The sequence below is a fragment of the Haliotis rubra genome, unplaced genomic scaffold, assembly GCF_003918875.1.
Source record: "Haliotis rubra isolate DU_JTF1 unplaced genomic scaffold, ASM391887v1 Scf1265, whole genome shotgun sequence".
Taxonomy (NCBI): domain Eukaryota; kingdom Metazoa; phylum Mollusca; class Gastropoda; order Lepetellida; family Haliotidae; genus Haliotis; species Haliotis rubra.
This window is the reverse complement of record NW_025765187.1, coordinates 30,256-52,514: the sequence shown is the minus strand read 5'-3', so window position 1 is coordinate 52,514 and position 22,259 is coordinate 30,256. Positions and strand designations below refer to the sequence as shown.

The 22,259-nt window shown below is 38.4% G+C and overlaps 3 protein-coding genes across 3 annotated transcripts; all 3 read right to left on the bottom strand.

The window, feature by feature from the left end:
* Positions 1 to 2,442: 2,442 nt before the first annotated feature.
* LOC124266567 (E3 ubiquitin-protein ligase TRIM71-like) lies at positions 2,443 to 12,944 on the bottom strand. Its single transcript, XM_046701384.1, has 4 exons — positions 12,549 to 12,944; positions 8,947 to 9,021; positions 5,312 to 5,606; positions 2,443 to 4,937 (listed from the first exon to the last, which is right to left on the bottom strand). The coding sequence occupies exons 1-4, from the start codon at positions 12,942 to 12,944 to the stop codon at positions 3,310 to 3,312; spliced, it is 2,394 nt and encodes a 797-aa protein (XP_046557340.1). The 3' UTR covers positions 2,443 to 3,309.
* Positions 12,787 to 14,039, bottom strand: LOC124266566. The gene has a single exon (XM_046701383.1). It carries the CDS (start codon positions 14,037 to 14,039, stop codon positions 12,975 to 12,977), a length of 1,065 nt encoding a protein of 354 aa, XP_046557339.1. The 3' UTR covers positions 12,787 to 12,974.
* LOC124266564 (E3 ubiquitin-protein ligase TRIM13-like) lies at positions 14,035 to 16,197 on the bottom strand. Its single transcript, XM_046701381.1, has 3 exons — positions 16,157 to 16,197; positions 14,571 to 14,862; positions 14,035 to 14,169 (listed from the first exon to the last, which is right to left on the bottom strand). Exons 2-3 carry the CDS (start codon positions 14,860 to 14,862, stop codon positions 14,060 to 14,062), a joined length of 402 nt encoding a protein of 133 aa, XP_046557337.1. The 5' UTR covers positions 16,157 to 16,197; the 3' UTR covers positions 14,035 to 14,059.
* Between the last annotated feature and the right edge of the window lie 6,062 nt (positions 16,198 to 22,259).

The following is a 22,259-nucleotide window of genomic DNA, read 5'->3' as shown; positions in this document are numbered from 1 at the left end:
GAATTCCAAATTGTGATGGACTTTTGAACTTTGCACTGGCTTTGTCATATTCATGAATTCTTTCAACCCTATATTTTCAAAATGGATTCTTGAGATGTTTTCGTGGGAGAGTCTGAACCAAATTCTAGGGGTTTACTGTAGACACGTTGAAGTCAGTATTGCACCTTTGCATATAATGTACTGATTTTAAGGACCCAGAACAGCAGCTGATGGTTTCAAAATTTATATAGGAGATAATAGTGATGATATTTCAGCAATATCTTCCCTCACATTAAGCAGGTGTCATAGAAAATAGCAGACATTCAGATCCATACATTTCTAATTGGAATGATGGATGAAGGAATAGATGACTACTATTTGGTAGGATTGTCATCACCAGCACCCTGGACCTGACAGAAATTGCAAGAGGGAGCTAAACCATATTAAGGCTATACAGAACTAAGTTCCAACTTAAAATTTCTTTCGATGGGGAACTAGTTTTGTATTCATTCCTGTTCCTGATATCGATCCTCAACAGAGCCAAATGACCAGACTCCACCTGGTAGGAATACTTTATTCAATTGTCGGGGTCTAGAGGTTTAAACCCTTCTTTTGAAAATACCTTATTCTGTAATGGACGCTTATGACCAAACAAAATATTTTACTTTTTTTTAATCATGTGAAGTGTACCTACAATCATTCCAGCGAATGTAAAATTGGAAAATAGGAAGTTCTTATGACTAAACTAAAAGTATAATTTACAAGTTCTGTTCCTCCTTGAAAATCCTGGATTGTCTTTCTAATGTTTCTGCTGAGATGACAATAGGTATTTTATTGAAATCCTGAAAATGTTGAAGCTCTTTGATGCTGAACTTGTGTCGTCACCACCTTAACCCTTCTGCTGCTGACTGGTATTACATGTTTGACATTAAAACCATTGCACTTGTAGCAAGTGTTAAAGGGTTAAGGCTGCAAGTGATGGACAGTGACTGCTAGTGTTAACCCCTTTCACTTTAACTGTCCAGTCTAGATGCTTTAACCCTTGTGATTTTCTTCCTTCTGTCCAGTGCTATTGTGTTTGATTGTGTCACAATTGAAAATAATACCTTAAACATAATATGTACAAAGCTGTAGAAAAATATCACACAATAAACAATTTGAACTTAACAGATTGTCCTGTATCAATTACTGATATCATGATTTGAGTGAGTGAGTGAGTTTGGTTTTACGCTTTAGCAATATTCCAGTGATATCATGGCAGAGGACACCAGATATAGGCTTCAAGACATTGTATACATGAATTGAACCTGGGTCCTTGGCGTGACAAGCGAATGCTTTAATCACTAGACTACCCTACCATCCTGTATCATGATTTCAACGTGTGGTTGATCCGCGAGCTTCCCATGCTTGTTGTTTAAAGCAACTGGTAGGATGGTGTGGCCAGAGTCACAGACTAGTTATAATTAGATGAATGTCAGTCCGATACAAGGTACTGATGTCATGTTAATCACTTGATTGTCTGGTCGAGACTCGGAAATTTCCGTTTTGTCAGACTTTCAGCTTTGTTTGATGCATATATGACATCCTATACAAATTGCTCACTGATGATATGGGCCAGACTTTGTGTGGTCAGACTTGTCTGATCAATGTCATCCTATTCAAATATGTCAGTGATGTAATGTTCATCAGTGGATTGTCTGGTCGAAGTGACAAGTGCCTGAGAAATACTTCTTTGGTTTCTCCATGGGTACAATGTGTGAAGCCCATTTCTGGTGTCCCCGGCCGTGATGTTGCTGGAATATTGCTAAAAGCGGCGTAAAACCAAACTCATTCAGTCAGTCAGTCTTTGTTTTCTCTCAACTTTTCACACACAGAGAGTTCCTGGTTAGAATTGGTCCTAATTCTTGTCTACATCACAACCAGGCTCTGGGATCATGAAAATAACTCTATGTTTTGTTTTAACTCTTAAGACTTAATTAAGAAAATATTCGTGCTCAGCAAAATATTTCTTTCAAGGTCCCTTGGCCAGGAACCTGATGCTGTTCCACAGAGCCATCTAAGCTCTAATTTTTATCAAAATTAAATTGTAGCGCTATATTTGTATTGTAAAATGTCAAATTGTTCCTCGGAGGTGAGTGAGTTTAGTTTTATGCCGCTTTTACCAATATTCCAGCAATATCACGTGTGGGACACCAGAAATGGGGTTAACATATTGTAAACTTCGTGGAGAATCGAACCATTATCTTCGGCATGGCGAACGAACAGCTTAAATTGCTAGGCTACCCCACCACCTTGTCCGACACAGCGATCTTAAGCCCTTATGTCTTCGTGACTTCCATACAAGATCTAGGCTCTGTGGTAGGGAGTACTTGTACAACTAATATACAGGAGATGGATTGTAGTTATTCAGAAAAATGGCGGCCACAGAGGTACTTCTGTGGAGTGAGTGAGTGAGTTACTGAGTGAGTTTTAGCAGTATATTTATTGAATATTCATAATACATAAACATTCCTATAGAAATGCAGAAAAACATATAAATTCGATTTTACGGATAGACAGTTCGTGAGTCACTTAAACCACATTGGACATTGAAAAAATGAAGAATAAAATGATAATAATGGATATTTGTTACTGTTTTCTTCATCAACGTTTGTCTCACCCATCTGTGATTAAAACTATTTGCTATAAGACATGAGATCCAGTGTTTGGTCAATGTGCTAACTTTATGAATGACATGAAAAGCCATAAACAGTACCAGAAGTTGGCCTGTAACAGATATTGTGTTGTGTGATCGAATTATGTTCACATACTCTTAAAAAAAGCAGGGGAACCTGAACTTTAAATTTAGATAGGAAGTACAAGAGTCAAGAAAAGCTTCAAAGACCGACATCTTATGAACGCACAGCCATTTCTCTTGATCACCAACCCTAAACATACAATTATGGGATGCGTGCACAACGCAGTAGCCCCATACACGTGCATCGGGTGTCATTCTGGATTTTGACGGTTTTCAAAGCTAGTCGATAAATCACTGTAGACCATCGTTTTTGACAATCATCTTGCATCTGTTATACAGTTGTTTGCTGGAATCACATACAACTGAATGCAAATCGCATACACATGCAAATTTCACATCATACACCAATCATCCTTTTAGAGGGATTACTGTACAAACTATGGTCATCAGGAAGCGCAAGTGGCGATGCACACTAAAATGTTCATTATCATCATATCAACATTGATTTACTCCGATATATCTCCCAGCTTTATCAATCGTAAATGAAAAATAAAATCCACCTACTTTTTATAAGAGTATATTTGAAACACGTCTCACTTTTTCAATTTGAATACCTTGACATATCGCCTACATGTAACATACACAAACCCGTCCCCATCAAGACACATACCACGAGGATCTTCCAGACCATCCTGTTGTGTGAGGACATCTCTGACAAACTGCCCTGACTCTGTCAGCTGAATCACCTTGTGGGAGTTGCAGTCTACAAGCAGGATATCTCCTGTGCTGGTTGTTGTGATACCCTGTGGCCTTTTCAAAGCTCTGCCCCCTGTGGGAGTGTAGGTGAAAACAGCTTCTCCTTCACTGGTCACAGATACGAGGGAATTTACTGATTCTTCACTGACTATCAAGTTGTTTTTACTGGTGACATGGATATAGTCCGGATTCTCTATGACACCCGTGTTGATAGACTTCAGTATCTTCCCTGTCATGTCCAGTATGTCCACAGAGTGAGACTGTCTATTTGTACCTGCCACCAGCTGTGAAGGACTCAGACAGGCTAGAGCGTAGTACTGTTTAGCTGTTTTGATAGTTGACAACAATACAGGATCTGGAGTAACATCCACTGTAACTATTTCCCGACTGCCCGGAACACAGACAGCTATCCGACTCTCACTTAGCTTTGCTATTTGATGAGGACAAAAGGAAAGTAGTAGATGATTACTTAGTGTGTTTGATTTTGATGTTTGATATGTTTTGATGCATTTGTTAGTGATATCTGCAACTACTGTTACTTTTATACCATCAACAGTCAACACTGTGACGTCATACAAATAAGGATCGTCATTGTCATTATCTGCCTTACAGTCAATAGTGTGATGTAGAACAGGGGTAGACTGGTGGTCACTCACACCACCGACAACGTCAACCTTCCCTAGCTGTAGTTCATCCACTGCTTTACTCAGCTTGTCCATGTCGTGAGTGAATACAACCCTTCCTGGTGCTGGTCGGTTGTCCGTGTGTCTGTTGTCTGTCAACTCACCCACTGACTCATAGACGGCATACATGTCCATCTCACAGTTGGACGTCACAGCATTGGCTGTGAACTCATACTGTTGCTGGTACATCTGCAGCTCAATCTCCTGGGATTTTATTTCTGCTTGTAATTCCTGTAATTGTTCATCGGAAGATCGGTCGACTTTATCAAGGAGTTGTTTCTCCTTCCGTAAAATAATTTCTACCACTTTCTTACGTAATTGTCTGATTTCATCTTTTATACTTTGCGCATTGGACTCTATTTCTTCAATTTGAGATTTCCTGAAAATTATTCTGTTTTCTGAAGTTGTCATTTTGATTTTCAGTTCTTGGTTTTGATTTGACAGGTGTTCTCTGATTACAGGGGTCATGTTATCTAAAGTATCAACATCGTCACATTTCCTGTGTTTTATACTGCAGCATATATGACAAATGGCCACCCTACAATCCTTACAGAACAACTCGATCTGTTCGTCTTTGTGGATTTTACACATGAAGCGTTGCTTGGCTTTTCTTTTTGTGGTATCAGACACGCCCACAACTTCATGGTCACGTAACATCGTCATCATGTTGTGCATCTTCAGACATCCATCACAGAAGACCTCGTCACAGACGGAACACCACGAGGTGGCAGGAGTTGTCTTCCCTTGTGTTTTGCAAACACTGCAGATATTTACAAGGGCCGCTGTAATGGCAAAGAACAAGCTGTTTTTGTTCTGGATAATGGAACACATATATAAGTGTATTGAAATTTCCTAGAATCAGTTACATTGTACAATAATTAACTTAGAGACAAATGATAGTGTTTAATTGAATTTCAAGACAATAAGTATTTGAGAAGAATCAATGCAAATGTCCATAATAAAAGTCGACTAATGTAATGAATTGACAAGATACCAAACACCAGAAATATTTAAATAGTGTCAAATGAAATATTTCATAAATCATTCATTGAGTGTATATATTCATTCAATCTTAAAATTACAACAAAACACAATTTTACATATTTCCACAACATTTAAAAAAATAATCATTGAACGTCAAGTGTCAATTCGTTACCTTTGCTCCCTGGTCCAAAGTCGTCCATCAGCCCCTGTATGACGTGGCTTGGTTTCAGCTGACTGAACCACTCCTCTACTGGACTGTCAGAGGTGGTCACCTTCGTCAGTTGTCTACAGGAGGGACATGGGATGGACTTGGCTTGTATTGCTTCAGGCTGTGTGTTGGTGTATTTCAGCAGACAGGACTTACAGAATGTGTGATTACACTGAAGTGTGGCAGGGTCTGTGAACACCTCAGTACAGATGACACAGGTAAGGTGGTTGTCTGTCAATATTTTGGCAGCCGCCATTATCTGAAGAGGAATATACGGTTTAAATATATATGAACGCGGCTTTTGCAGTTTTAAAGAGAATATGGTCTAAAACAACAAAACTGTTTTGCCTTCTTGAAACGTTTAAATGTAAGCAACATCCCGACATTAAAAGGCGTAATATCTGAATAAGACATGCGCAGTGATAATATAACTGACGACAGAAGACGACAGCTCCTTGCACGAAAGATATTCTACATTCTTCAGTGCCGCTGATGTGAAAGGGGGATAACTCTTGTGGCTTTAATTCATATTCTACAACGGTAGAATGTACAGGTGCCATACATGTAATAAAACCTTTAAATCGCGACCATCGCTACATTATTATGAGAACAACGTACACAATGAACAATGAACACCTGCACATATACATTGATACATATCATTTATCTCTGACAGCTCAAGTAAACAGTCGTCTGCTCTATGTTCGTGTCGCTGCAGTGCATATATAAGTTGAGTTTTACTGTCATCGACGTTCGGGCAGCGTTTGAACAGAGAATATTTTACAGACTATCTTATAATTAACAACCAATGATCATGTCACATTGTACCAAAATATTAAAAATGACGTAAATTTCTCGATTCTGACCTCCATGCAGATTTTTACACCGATAACCCAGAATATCTATTTGGAGTGTACATGTTTTGGATCATTTCGCAGGTTCGATCCGTTGTTCGTACATTCATCATTAGAATTATAATATTCGTTGAAATGATTCTTGGTGTCAATCACACATAGAATATTAGACAATGAAGACACACTCGAAGATTTCTAATAACAATTAAATTCAGTGACTAAAGCATGGTCATTAGGGCATTCAAAGTCACAATTATTTTAAAAGACCAAGGTGCTAGGTGCTTACAAGTTTGTTGTCTTTCTTAAAAATATCCCTATTTTTCTGAGGCATTATTTAGAAAAGTAATTTTCACATGTAATTGAAATGGGCCTCAGTCCTATTAAAAATACTCACTTGATTGATTATGATATTATAGATTTATTCTATCTTTTGTTAGCGTAGAAATGCAAAACGTTTGAGACTTATATTATAGAACGTTGCGCAAAACATTACTTTACATCAAATATAAGTTTCGTTGTAAATCGCTAACGCGTAAATTATGATTATTGAACAAAAATATTCAAAAGGTATAGAAATATTATAAATAAACACTAAGAACGAAAGATATGAAATATGATACATGTATTTGAAATGATTATTACGTCAGAGGTGCCCGGACTTGAGGAAGTTTGGCCTAGGTGTATTGTGTACTTGATTGCTATGTTTAACTTGCCAGTTGTAGTTAACGAATCATGAATAGCAAATAATGGTTTCATAATATTGATGTTCATAAAATTTGCGATAGAATTATATACATCTTATGTTAAATGAAGTGACGTACATAACTTTAGTTGTATAACTGATGATACGTTAACGATGGTTTTCAATGTTTGGATTATTTTTTGGTTATTTCTCAGCAAAAGATTATCTGCCCTTCACTCCACATAAAAAGGAAATACAATTTCGATAGCCCTTTCGAATTCAGAAAGTCATGAACACTTATAATAGAAATGCTACCATCCACAATTCGTTGTCGGACCTTTAAAACATCTGTGGATGAGCGACAATAAGATGACAAATAATAGTCTAACAGTCTGAAACAAGAACACAGTGGTAACAGTGGAAAGTCGCCATCAGTAACTCTCCCTACAGTGCCATATGTATTTCCTGCAGCGTACATCAGATCGTACAGTCTACATTTTGCCACGTTTCTCACTAAATGTAAAGAGATAAGCATTAAAACTTCACTCTGGACGTACTTTGTTGTAAAAGTCAACAGAAGCACCGTGTGGTCATCACTCGCGTTATATCAGGAGTAAAACAAGCTTATTCGAGATCGCTACGTTAGCTTCAGTCGGGGAGCCGCTTGAAATAGACATTTATGACAAGAATAGAAATATTATCATTATTATCTGATTCTAAATATGCGGAGAAAGACTCTATATTGTCATATTCAAAATGTTGCATTTATCAAAGGTGGGGAATACCATAAACTAACCGTTTACGTGACTGACTGACTGACTGATTTTGGTTTTACGCCGCTTTTAGCAATATTCCAGCAACATCACGGCGGGGGACACCAGAAATGGGCTTCACACATTGTACCCATGTGGGGATTCGAACCCGGGTCTTCGGCGTGACGAGCCAACGCTTTAACCATTAGGCTACCCCACCGCCCCCCGTTTACGTGAAGCCTGGGTTGTCCATGGAAAACAGTACAGTGGAAAATGGGTTGTTGCAAAGGTGCAACATCTGGTTTTCATGTACAGTCGAATAGCTATTGGAAAGGGGGAAAAGTCGTTTGACCTATGTACACAACATTGATGGAAATGACTGGAGAAAATAGGAATAAAAATCATATTCTTTTTAAAATACACTGACCATTTATTGAGGATGGATACAAAAAAAGTTTTCCTGATTTAATTTTTTAAAAACCTAAACCCTGGGTATTGTTTTAAGCAAAGATCTGAATCATCTGATTGAAAATAGTTTGACTGGATTCAAACCAAAAGTAGAAGAACAAAGTCTTTTCCATTACGGGTTAATTTCAACATGCACGAGGTTTTCTAAACACTGTTTCATTTTTCTAACGGAGAATGAGTAACATGTGTCACTAACGGATGTCTGGGACTTCAGCAGCTGAAAGAACCTGTTCACCCAAAGATCCGTTCTGGGTTAATTCATTGTATTATTCTAAAACAGCGAGTATCATGTATATTTTGTATTGGTAAAATGCTGTATAAATCCCACCTTTTTCGCTTGTTTGTAAATAGTGGAAGTACATCACAAAGTACTATTAGGAAATATAGGGGTGTTCTTAAAGTAGTGAATGTTCAGGAACGCATCCACACACGTTTGTAAACTGTCACGATTGCATATTTAAAGGGACATAACTCTGCGATATCAAGTGTATCGCCACAAAGCCGTGATGTTCTGTACTGATTTGTCTTAAAACTCCGTGTTAATGAATGTTGATAACACAAACACTTTATAGAAGGGCACCGAGATGGGTAGTCATTTTCAGCACTGACATTTCAGCAGCTGACACGACACTGGTACATAGGTTAGTCCATGTTGATTCCAAGTCTACTTTCTGTATTAAAGCGAAACCTCTGTCCTAACCTGTGCTGAAGTGAAATAACGTTACCTTACCCTACTCCCCAGATAACAGTCCAAATCAGAAGGAATGTTTGCTAAAAACACAAGGTACTGTTATAGGTAGTAATATCTATGTTTGTATCGTGTCATATTAACGTGAGACTTACCACAATTACAACACCGTCAATCGACAGACTGTCCCCGCTCCACTTCCTGGTTGTGGTGTGTGTCACGTGACGTCGCTTGGTTCACGTGATATACTGACGACGGGTATGTGCTCGTTTCAAAGTACAAACACTTGTTTACAATAACTTTTCAAGTCTCTGGAATCAACATAACTGATATGATGAGTCTTTCGATGAGGCAGTTTTCTGAAATATGTGTAATTTGAATATCTCCAATTTATTTTTAAATCAAATCGTTGGTGAGTGTGTTACCTGGTTGTTTCGAATATGAATCGATGCTTACGTTTTTGAGTGTATATGGGTTTATAATACTTTTTTCTGTACTTGACTGGGTATTTTAATGAATTTTACTTGAGAAAACTCTTGTGTGTTTTGTGAGTATGAAGTAACAGGAAATTTTAAGCCCTATGATTTTATCAACACTGCACGTTGAGTTGTTTAGTCAGTGCAGGGAGACTCTATGTTGTAGAGTATCCCTGGTCAGTGTAGCGCCTTTCTATCTTCAGGTACCCTTGCCCTACATGGAAAACAAGACTTGTATGTATGTTATTCCAGTTTGTACATCTAAAATATTCAAACTATGTTTATCGTTTATAGTTTCGTTTGATATCATGATCCATCTCTCTGTGAAATAAGGAATGGATCTATTTCTCTTAGAAATCAAAATACATTTGAACATCAAAGAAACTTATCCTCCTTGTTTAACAGCTGATAATCTTTCTGATTGGTACCATAATTACCGATACCATAACTGTTTGCGACTGTATCAAAACGTTTGTTATTTCATGGGGCGTTGGGATTGCCTAGTAGTGAAATGGTTCGCTCGTCTCGCCGAATACCCGGATTCGATTCCCAAAATGGGTAGAATATGTGAAGCTTATTTCTGGTGTTCCCCGCCGTGATATTGCTAGAATACTGCTAAAACCTGCGTAAAACCAAACGCAGTCAATCACTCACTCACTCTGAATTCCAAGTGATTCTTTTCTCTTGCCTGCTGATAAAAGTGTCGCTACCCGCACGAACTTGTAGTTATCACTATATGAGACGTTCACGTCAAATGTGTGTTGTGTTCAAGGGCTCGCCTGAGGCCGTTTGCTAAATAAACTGAATGAAGACGAATGTTGTGCTTTGTAAGAAAGAGAGTTGCCATACATGTTATATTTTGGATTACACTTCCTCAGTAGAGTACAGATTCTAGTGTTTTGTTGGGTTAAGGTCTATCCAGGATTGGACCCAATACCCCAGAGGCAGTACCTTATCACCAGCACACAAAGTCAGCTGTCTAACCCACTCAGCCTTCGCTTTTCCACAAAATGGAAGTCGAACAACTGGTAGTCTTGACCACGGTCTTTGTGAACCCTCGGATAAGCCTTTCCCATCCCATCCCCTCCCACCCGCCCCACCCAATCTGACGTCCCTCCCGTCCACCCTACCCGTTCTACCCACTCTGACGTCCCTCCCGTCCACCCTACCCGTCCTACCCACTTTGACGTCCCTCCCGTCCACCCTACCCGTCCTACCCACTTTGACGTCCCTCCCGTCTACCCTACCCACCACCTTTTATGATGATTTCAGTGCGTGGTTGGTCCCTAGCTTCCCAAGCGTACTGTATAAAGCAACTAGTAGGATCGATCGTGTGGTCAAACTCACAGACTAGTTTGATGAATGTCATCCTATACAAGGTACTGATGTCATGTTAATCACTTGATTGTCTGGTCCAGACTAGGATATTTTCGTGTTGTAAGACTTTCAGCTTTGTTTGATGCATGTCATCCCATACAAATTGCTCACTGATGTCATGGGCCAGACTTGGAAGTTTTTGTGTGGTCAGATTTGCTAACCTGTTTGATCAATGTCATCCTATTCAACTACGTCAGAGATGTAATGTTCATGACTGGATTGTCTGGTCCAGACTCGCGTTTGGATATCTTCAGACTTTTTTTACAAAACTGGACTATTGCTTGGCGAGAGGTAAACTCAAATATCTATCAAGATCCCTTGCCCAGGAACCTGATGCTGTTCCACAGAGCCATCTAAGCTCTAATTTTTATCAAAACTAAATCGTAGCGCTGTTTGTTTTGTACAACGTAACATTTTTCCTCGGAGGTGAGTGAGTTTAGTTTTATGCTGCTTTTAGCAATATTCCAGCTATATCACGGTGAGGGACACCAGAAATGGGGTTAACATATTGTAAACTCGTGGAGAATCGAACCCTGATCTTCGGCGTGGCGAACGAACGCTTAAACCCCACCCCACCACCCTGCGATCTTAGCCCTTATGTCTTCGTGACTTCCATACAAGCTCTAGGCTCTGTGGTAGGGAGTGCTTGAACAACGAATATACAGGAGATGGATTGTAGTTATTCAGAAGAATGGTGGCCACAGAGGTACTTTTGTGGAGTGAGTGAGTACTTTTGGGTTTAGCAGCATTCAAGCAATATCACCATGGGAAACTCGAGAAATGGGCTTCGCACATTGTACCCATGCGGGGAATCGGCGTGACAAGTGAATGCTTTAACCACTTGGTTACCCCACCACCCTGTCCCACACAGCTATCTTAGCCCTTATGTCTTCGTGACTTCCATACAAGATCTAGGCTCTGTGGTAGGGAGTGCTTGTACAACCAATATAAGGGAGATGCATTGTAGTTATTCAGAAAAATGGTGGCCACAGAGGTACTTCTGTGAATTGAGTGAGTGAGTGAGTTACTGAGTGAGTTTGGTTTAGCAGTATGTTTATTGAATATTCATAATACATAAACATTCCTATAGAAATGCAGAAAAACATATAAATTCGATTTTACGGATAGACAGTTCGTGAGTCACACTTAAGCCACATTGGACATTGAAAAAATGAAGAATAAAATGATAATAATGGATATTTGTTACTGTTTTCTTCATAAACGTTTGTCTCACCTCTGTTATTAAAACTATTTGCTATAAGACATGAGATCCAGTGTTTGGTCAATGTGCTAACTTTATGAATGACATGAAAAGCCATAAACAGTACCGACGTTGGCCTGTAGCAAATATTGTGTTGTGTGATCGAATTATGTTCACATACTCTTAAAACAAAGCAGGGGAACCTGAACTTTAAATTTAGATAGGAAGTATAAGAGTTAACAAAAGCTTCAAAGACAGACATCTTACGAACGCACAGGCATTTCTCTTGATCACCAACCCTAAACACAACGCATGGGATGCACGTGCACAACGCATTAGCCCCATACACGTGCATTGGGTGTCATTCTGGATTTTGACGGTTTTCAAAGCTAGTCGATAAATCACTGTAGACCATCATTTTTTACAATCATCTTGCATCTGGTATACAATTGTTTGCTGGAATCACATACAACTGAATGAACATCGTACACATGCAAATTTCACATCATATACCAATCATCCTTTTACAGCGATTACTGTACAAACTATGGTCATCAGGAAGCGCAAGTGGCGATGCACTCTAAAATGTTCATTATCATCATATCAACATTGATTTACTCCGATATATCTCCCAGCTTTATCAATCGTAAATGAAAAACAAATCACCTACTTTTTTTGAAGAGTATATTTGAAACACGTCTCACTTTTTCAATTTGAATACCTTTACATATCGCCTACATGTAACATACACAAACCCGTCCCCATCAAGACAGATACCACGAGGATCTTCCAGACCATCCTGTTGTGTGAGGACATCTCTGACAAACTGCCCTGACGCTGTCAGCTGAATCACCTTGTGGGAGTCGCGGTCTACAAGCAGGATATCTCCTGTGCTGGTTGTTGTGATACCCCGTTGATACATCAGAGCTCTGTCCCTTGTGGGAGTGTAGGTGAAAACAGCTTCTCCTTCACTGGTCACAGATACGAGGGATTTTACTGATGCTTCACTGACTATCAAGTTGTTATTACTGGTGACATGGATATAGTTTGGATTCTTTATGACACCCGTGTTGATAGACTTCAGTGTCCTCCCTGTCATGTTCAGTATGTCCACAGAGTGAGACTGTTCTTATGTACCTGCCACCAGCAGTGAAGGACTCAGACAGGCTAGAGCGAAGTAGCTTTTAGTTGTTTTGATAGTTGACAGCAATACAGGATCTGGAGTAACATCCACTGTAACTATTTCCTGACTCACCGGAACACTGACAGCTATCCGACGCTCATTTAGCTTTGCTATTTGACGAGGACAATTGGAAACGTATAGACGATTACTTAGTGTGTTTTGTTTTGATGTTAGATATGTTTTGATGCTGTTGTTAGTGTAGTCTGCAACTACTGTTATTTTTATACCATCAACAGTCAATACTGTGACGTCAAACAAATCAGGACCCCCACTGTCATCATCTGCCTTACAGTCAATAGTGTGATGTAGAACAGGGGTAGACTGGTGGTCACTCACACCACTGACAACTTCAACCTCCCCTAGCTGTAGCTCATCCACTGCTTTACTCAGCTTGTCCATGTCGTGAGTGAATACAACCCTTCCTGGTGCGGGTCGGTTGTCCGTGTCTCTGTTGTCTGTCGACTCCTCACCAACAGACTCATAGACGGCATACATGTCCATCTCACAGTTGGACGTGACAGCATTTACTGTGAACTGATACTGTTGCTGGTACATCTGCAGCTCAATCTCCTGGGATTTTATTTCTGCTTGTAATTCCTGTAATTGTTTATTGGAAAACCGATCAACTTTAACAAGGAGTTGTTTCTCCTTCCTTAAAATCACTTCTACCACTTTCTGACGTAATTGTCTGATTTCATCTTTTATACTTTGCGCATTAGACACTGTTTTTTCAAGTTGAGATTTCTTGAAGATAATTCTCTTTTCTGAAGTTGTCATTTTGAGTTTCAGGTTTGACAGGTGTTCTCTGATAACAGGGATCATGTTATCTAAAGTATCAACATCGTCACATTTCCTGTGTTTTATACTGCAGCATGTATGACAAATGGCCATCCTACAATCCTTACAGAACAACTCGATCTGTTTGTCTTTGTGGATTTTACACATGGAGCGTTGCTTGGCTTTTCTTTTGGTAGTATCAGACACGCCGAAAACTTCATGGTCACGTAACATTGTCATTATGTTGTGCATCTTCAGACATCCATAACAGAAGACCTCGTCACAGACGGAGCACCACGGGCACCGATGGCAGGACTTGCCTTCCCTTGTGTTTTGCAAACACTGCAGATATTTACAAGGGCCGCTGTAATGACAAAGAGCAATCTGGATTTTCTTCTGGGTAAAGGAACATATTCATTAGGGCATGGAAATTTCCTAGAATCAGACGCACTCCAAGTAGATTAACTTAGATACAAATGACGGTGTTGGAAAGTTGATTTTCAAGACAAGAAGTATTTGAGAAGTAATCAATGTCGAAAATAAATGTCGTTAATGTATCGGGTTTACAGAAAAGCAAACACTTGAAAAATTGAAATAGTGTTCTCAAATCAAAATATCCATAAATTATTCATGGAGTGTATAAACTCATTCAATTTAAAAATTACAACAAAACACAAATTTTGTTCCACAACTGACTCAAACGTATTATACATATTTCCACAACATTTAAAAATAATCATTGAACGTCAAGTGCCAATTCGTTACCTTTGCCCCCTGGTCCAAAGTCATCTATCAGTCCCTGTATGACGTGGCTTGGTTTCAGCTGACTGACCCACTCCTCTACTGGACTGTCAGGGGTGGTCACCTTCGTCAGTTGTCTACAGGAGGGACATGGGATGGACTTGGCTTGTATTGCTTCAGGCTGTGTGTTGGTGTATTTCAGCAGACAGGACTTACAGAATGTGTGATTACACTGAAGTGTGGTAGGGTCTGTGAACACCTCAGTACAGATGACACAGGTGAGGTGGTGGTCTGTCAGTATCTTGGCAGTCGCCATCTGAAGAGCAATACATGGTTTAAATATGTCGTTTTGTCGCTTTAAAAAGAATGTGGTCTGATACAAGAAATGTGTTTTGCCTTCTTCAGACGGCTATTCGATAGATTCTACCCGAACGTCAAAGGCGTAACATCTTATTGACGTGCAGTTAGTGTGCATGTAACTGTATACGGAAGAACCTCGTTGCACGAAGGAAAGGCGAAAATATCTTTTGACTTTAGCTTCATCCATTTATGAGCAATACACGTACACAACATCGAGTCAAATATCTTGAAAAAATATCAATAAAAATCATATTAAGCGAAAGTAGAAGAACAACGTCGTTTCCAGTACGGGTTAATTTCAATATGTATGATGTGTGGGTTTAAAGACTTTAATACCCGGTTTCATTTTCGAACGGTTAATACTAGTAGGTAATATGTGTCAACAGATGTGTCAACTGGAGACTAGCTCCTTGTTAATTATTGTTTTATTTCAAAACAGTCAGTATCACATACATTTTGTATTGGTAATTAGGAGTATAATTCCACCTTTATTGCTTGCTCCTAAATAGTGGCAGTTGCTCATAAAGTACCACTCGAAACTATAGGAGTGGTACCTGCAGTGAATGTTGAAGTGTCAAAAAGGCGACACGTTCGTATACTGTCACTTAATCTGAACCTACAATTCTGGATGCATGAGGTTCTTTTAACTGAATAAAGTAAGTAACACACATACATACGCGCACACGCAAGCGCTCACCTACGCACAGACATATCAAAAGCCATGAAGCTGCAGTAGATGGTATTGCATAAGGAAAGTTGAAAGGGACGTAACTCTGGTGAACCCTTGTGTATCGTCATGAAGCCCATGATCGACTTGTCTTTAAAACTCCATGTTACCTTATGCTGATTACAACAATAGTTTGTAAAAGGGCACCGATATAAGAGCCATTTTCAGAATTGAAATTTCAGCAGGTGACACTATACCAGAACATACCTTCCGCATCTCCCCCAACAACATCCCACAATTAAAAGTATGTGCTAAAAACTCAAGCTACCTATATTTTATAGTAATATCAACATCATGAGCAGTTGGGAGACGGTGACATGTGCCAACCTGATCAGTGAGCCTGATCCCCCGATCTCGCCTCTTACGACCAGTTCTAACCCGGATCTTGTGCTCAAACAAAATTGAAATACCACTCGTACTCACCACTAAAAAACATCCAACAATTAAACGAAATCTTTGCTAAAATGCAAGGTATGGTTATAACTTTGTTTGTATTGTGAAATATTAACGTGTGACTTCCCACAAGAACTACACAGTGAATCGTAAGACTGGCCACCTTGTACTTCCTGGTTGTTATTGTTGTGCGTGGTGTCAGGTGACATGGCTTCGTTCACATGATTACAAAGTACAAAAGTCAAGATAACACACCCACTGAGTATGTTGATTAGGTTTGACATTTAAATAAGTTGCTTAGATATGAATTGCATCTGTACTGAGTTAAAATGATAAGACATAGTTGTGTTATTACTGATCTTTCCTGTGCTTAAATTTTCAGCACACTTGTGTAGATATCACGTATAAGGAAATGTAAAACGTTATGATTTTAGCTGGTCGGAAGATACGCTGCATGTTAAGCTGCTAAGTCAGTGTGCGCGCTTCTTTCTAGAGATAACCTGGTCCTACTTGCGTTACAAATCTTGTATACTTGTTACTTCAGCTTGAATATATGACATATTCAAAGTATGTACGTCGTTTATATTTTGGTTTAATATCATGCTGCATCTACCTGTGAAATAATAAACACAGAGATTTTTGTCATGTTTGCGACTGTTATCAGCCGAAGAGCTTTTCAATAAGGTTCATAATTTCTATATCCAATTCCATTTTCATGTTTCTTTTGCCTGCTGTTTATAGTGTTGTTCATGGAAAGGAAACTTCAACAAATTGATGCTTTTCACGACACAATGTTTTGGTGAAACGGAGATCACTAACCTTTTACGATTAGTACTTGAACACACGCTCATCTCATCCACTCTGACGTCCCCCCAAACCCACCCTGACACCATACCCACCATCTCAGGACTCACTAGGTAGTATTAGATCGTAAGCTTTGCTATAGTACAGGGCTAACAGGATGTACAGTGTAGCAGCAAAATAACATGTGGACATTTGTGGATTAAAACGCTAATTATTAATGCTGTCTTTATTTATTTGATTTGCCTGCAGACAAATCAGTGAATAATAAATATTGTTGTTTTTCATGTTGGTCGTTGCTGAGAATTCTTCAAATATGTTGGGTGGTTTAATATGTTTGACTGGATTAATAAAGGCCACATGGACTAATTGAAATGTCAGCATCTCAGTGGGAATCCAGGGTATAGGTTTTTAATATACTCGTATCCTAATCAAATTGAAATTAGAGGATTTCGTTTGATATTTAATTTTTGTTGATCTTTGCTTTATGAATATTGCCATTGAGAACAATGACATCGTTTTGAAATTTCCGTAATGTCTGAAATTTTGGAACGAGGTTTCAAATGAAAAAAGTGGTATCAAATATTGGCTTATATTTGACCCATTGTTAGTTTGATCACTCAGGTTCTAGGTTTGAATCCTCATGGTAGTATCAAATATTGCTCGTGATGGGACATAATGTTATATATATATGCAATGTTGATATAAGAACACAGTTAATTTTCACATCAAAATATACTTTATTAAATTATTTTGTTGGTTTTGGTCAAAGTTTTATTTCATATACTGCTTTCTTTCCCATTGTAATCTCAACTACGTTAGTTCCATGTGAGACAGGGAAAGTGCCCTTGAAAACATGTTGGCCATTATATCGCAAAAAGAATATTGAGTCATTATTAGGTGTAATTTCTTGAGCATTCTCTGTGGAATTCAAACATTCCAAGATAAAGGTGATACTTTGGCAGTCCAGATTAAAAAGTATTTGTATTTATTATATGACATAAAAACGATTTATTGTTGGGTATTTTGACAATCCGTGAAACAGTGTAGAATAAAATTGATGTTGTCATTATTTATGTGCTTGTAAGAAATTTCAGTTACCTGATCTTATTGATATATTTAATATTTTGATTCACCCAAAATTAATTTCACAAATAATAATTATATTCATTTTAGGTAAGTTTCCAAGATTAACCATACAGTTTTGGAAAAACCAACTGTTTAAAAAAGGAATGACCTAAGGGGTACTTACGAGTAAGACTGTTAAACTGTGAATATGTTGTTGTCTGTTGTTCAGTGCATTAAACCATGCAGCAAGATTTATTTATTTTATTGAGCAGTTAATATATTAAAATGTTGAAAATTCATGTTATGTTTATAAGAAACTTTCTCAAGTTTTAATGTTAGATTTGCATAATCATCAATTTCTGGCTGGGTTAGTAATATAATTAGTTATTTTATTACCCGTTTGATTAGGGAACTAGTCAGACTGAATCACCTGTAGAAGAGTGACAAGCACCTGATGAAATCGGCACTGACACTGACGACGTCAATATCGACATGCCACGCCAGTTTCACGTCCATCAGTCGCAAGTCTTCGATTCATCTCAGCAACTTGAATGCAAATGTTGACACCAAGATGTCCCATGTGTGAAATGGTTTTGTTTCCTTGTTTCTATATTGTTTCCTCATTGTTACTGATTATTCCGATACAGTTTTGGAAAAACCAACTTTTTAAAAAAGGAATGACCTAAGGGGTACTTACGAGTAAAACTGTTAAACTGTGAATATGTTGTTGTTTGTTGTTTAGTGCATTAAACCATGCAGCAAGATTTATTTATTTTATTGTGCAGATAATATATTGAAATGTTGAAAATTCATGTTATGTTTATAAGAAACTTTCTCAAGTTTTGATGTTAGATTTGCATAATCATCAATTTCTGGCTGGGTTAGTAATAGAATTAGTTATTTTATTACCTGTTTGAGTCGTGAACTAGTCAGGCTGAGTCACCTGTAGAAGAGTGACAAGCACTTGATGAAATCGGCACTGACACTGACAACGTCACGTCACGTCAGTTTCACGTCCATCAGTCGCAAGTCTTCGATTCATCTCAGCAACTTGAATGCAAATGTTGACACCAAGATGTCCCATGTGTGAAATGGTTTTGTTTCCTTGTTTCTATATTGTTTCCTCATTGTTACTGATTATTCCGATGTTAATGAATTGTTACCAACATACTATGGTCCATTTTATTGCATAATTCTTCTTCTAACTACCTTGGACACCGTGATGGAATGTGATACCCTTTTGTATGTTTTTATAGCATTTCTGTAGACTAGCAAGTGAACTTTGACATGGATCATTGTAGTGATGTTCTGGGTAGGGTAATGCAGTCTTGAAATTCTGGCGTGAATGAAGTTTAATTATTAGTTCCATATAATGAAATGAAAATTAGCATGTAATTGTATATGAAGTGACTTATTTCCTTTTTGCATGTTGATAAAATCATTCAAATTCTTAACATTTGTTGAATGTTAAATGTTTGAACTGATTTAACTGAAGATAATATGGCATTAGTGTTGTTGAAAGATTTTCTGCCATTTTTCATGAAAAAACTAAAATGCAGGGGAACCCACAGTATTATGAAAATAATATATGGAATATTCACTCGTCTTAAAAATAATCTACAGTCCAGTTTGCAGCAGAATGAAAATCATTACTGTTACAGCAAGCCATCAAAATTTAGGAAGGCCCTTAAGTGTTGGTCCAGAAAGAAATTGTACCCTGAAATTTTGATGGGATATCTGTAGGCGTATGTGAAAAATGTATGTATTCAAGTCCCAAAGACAAGATTGAGACTGTAGACATTACTGAGAGACAATGGCTTGTTACATTTGAATGGTTAACTGTACATAGATCACCAGGCCCAAGACAAGGCAATTGGTTTTGTGTTTGTCTGTATCACTTAGCAAGGGAAGCTGTAATATATTTCCAATGAATTCCAAATTGTGATGGACTTTTGAACTTTGCACTGGCTTTGTCATATTCATGAATTCTTTCAACCCTATATTTTCAAAATGGATTCTTCGAGATGTTTTCGTGGGAGAGTCTGAACCAAATTCTAGGGGTTTACTGTAGACACGTGTTGAAGTCAGTATTGCACCTTTGCATATAATGTACTGATTTTAAGGACGCAGAACAGCAGCTGATGGTTTCAAAATTTATATGGAGATAATAGTGATGATGTTGCAGCAATATTTTCCCTCAACATTAAGCAGGTGTCATAGAAAATAACAGACATACGGATCCATACATTTCTAATTGGAATGATGGATGAAGGAATAGATGACTACTATTTGGTAGGATTGTCATCACCAGCACCCTGGACCTGACAGAAATTGCAAGAGGGAGCTAAACCATATTAAGGCTATACAGAACTAAGTTCCAACTTAAAATTTCTTTCGATGGGGAACTAGTTGTGTATTCATTCCTGTTCCTGATATCGATCCTCAACAGAGCCAAATAACCAGACTCCACCTGGTAGGAATACTTTATTCAATTGTCGGGGTCTAGAGGTTTAAACCCTTCTTTTGAAAATACCTTATTCTATAACGGACGCTTATGACCAAACAAAATATTTTAGTTTTTTTAATCATGTGAAGTGTCCCTACACTCATTCCAGCGAATGTAAAAAGGGAAAATATGAAGTTCTTACGACTAAACTAAAAGTATAATTTACAAGTTCTGTTCCTCCTTGAAAATCCTGGATTGTCTTTCTAATGTTTCTGCTGAGATGACAATAGGTATTTTATTGAAATCCTGAAAATGTTGAAGCTCTTTGATGCTGAACTTGTGTCGTCACCACCTTAACCCTTCTGCTGCTGACTGGTATTACATGTTTGACATTAAAACCATTGCACTTGTAGCAAGTGTTAAAGGGTTAAGGCTGCAAGTGATGGACAGTGACTGCTAGTGTTAACCCCTTTCACTTTAACTGTCCTGTCTAGATGCTTTAACCCTTGTGATTTTCTTCCTTCTGTCCAGTGCTATTGTGTTTGATTGTGTCACAATTGAAAATAATACCTTAAACATAATATGTACAAAGCTGTAGAAAAATATCACACAATAAACAATTTGAACTTAACAGATTGTCCTGTATCAATTACTGATATCATGATTTGAGTGAGTGAGTGAGTTTGGTTTTACGTCGCTTTTAGCTATATTCCAATGATATCATGGCAGAGGACACCAGATATAGGCTTCACACATTGTATCCATGAATTGAACCTGGGTCCTTGGCGTGACAAGCGAATGCTTTAATCACTAGACTACCCTACCATCCTGTATCATGATTTCAACGTGTGGTTCATCCGCAGCTTCCCATGCTTGTTGTATAAAGCATATGGTAGGATGGTGTGGCCAGAGTCACAGACTAGTTATAATTAGATGAATGTCGTCCGATACAAGGTACTGATGTCATGTTAATCACTTGATTGTCTGGTCGAGACTCGGAAATTTCCGTTTTGTCAGACTTTCAGCTTTGTTTGATGCATATATGACATCCTATACAAATTGCTCACTGATGATATGGGCCAGACTTTGTGTGGTCAGACTTGTCTGATCAATGTCATCCTATTCAAATACGTCAGTGATGTAATGTTCATCAGTGGATTGTCTGGTCGAAGTGACAAGTGCCTGAGAAATACTTCTTTGGTTTCTCCATGGGTACAATGTGTGAAGCCCATTTCTGGTGTCCACGGCCGTGATGTTGCTGGAATATTGCTAAAAGCGGCGAAAACCAAACTCATTCAGTCAGTCAGTCTTTGTTTTCTCTCAACTTTTCACACACACAGAGTTCCTGGTTAGAATTGGTCCTAATTCTTGTCTACATCACAACCAGGCTCTGGGATCATGAAAATAACTCTATGTTTTGTTTTAACTCTTAAGACTTAAATAAGAAAATATTCGTGCTCAGCAAAATATTTCTTTCAAGGTCCCTTGGCCAGGAACCTGATGCTGTTCCACAGAGCGATCTAAGCTCTAATTTTTATCAAAATTATCGCTATATTTGTATTGTAAAATGTCAAATTGTTCCTCGGAGGTGAGTGAGTTTAGTTTTACGCCGCTTTTACCAATATTCCAGCAATATCACGGTGAGGGACACCAGAAATGGGGTTAACATATTGTAAACTCGTGGAGAATCGAACCCGTATCTTCGGCATGGCGAACGAACGCTTAAATTGCTAGGCTACCCCACCACCTTGTCCGACACAGCGATCTTCGCCCTTATGTCTTCGTGACTTCCATACAAGATCTAGGCTCTGTGGTAGGGAGTACTTGTACAACTAATATACAGGAGATGGATTGTAGTTATTCAGAAAAATGGTGGCCACAGAGGTACTTCTGTGGAGTGAGTGAGTGAGTTACTGAG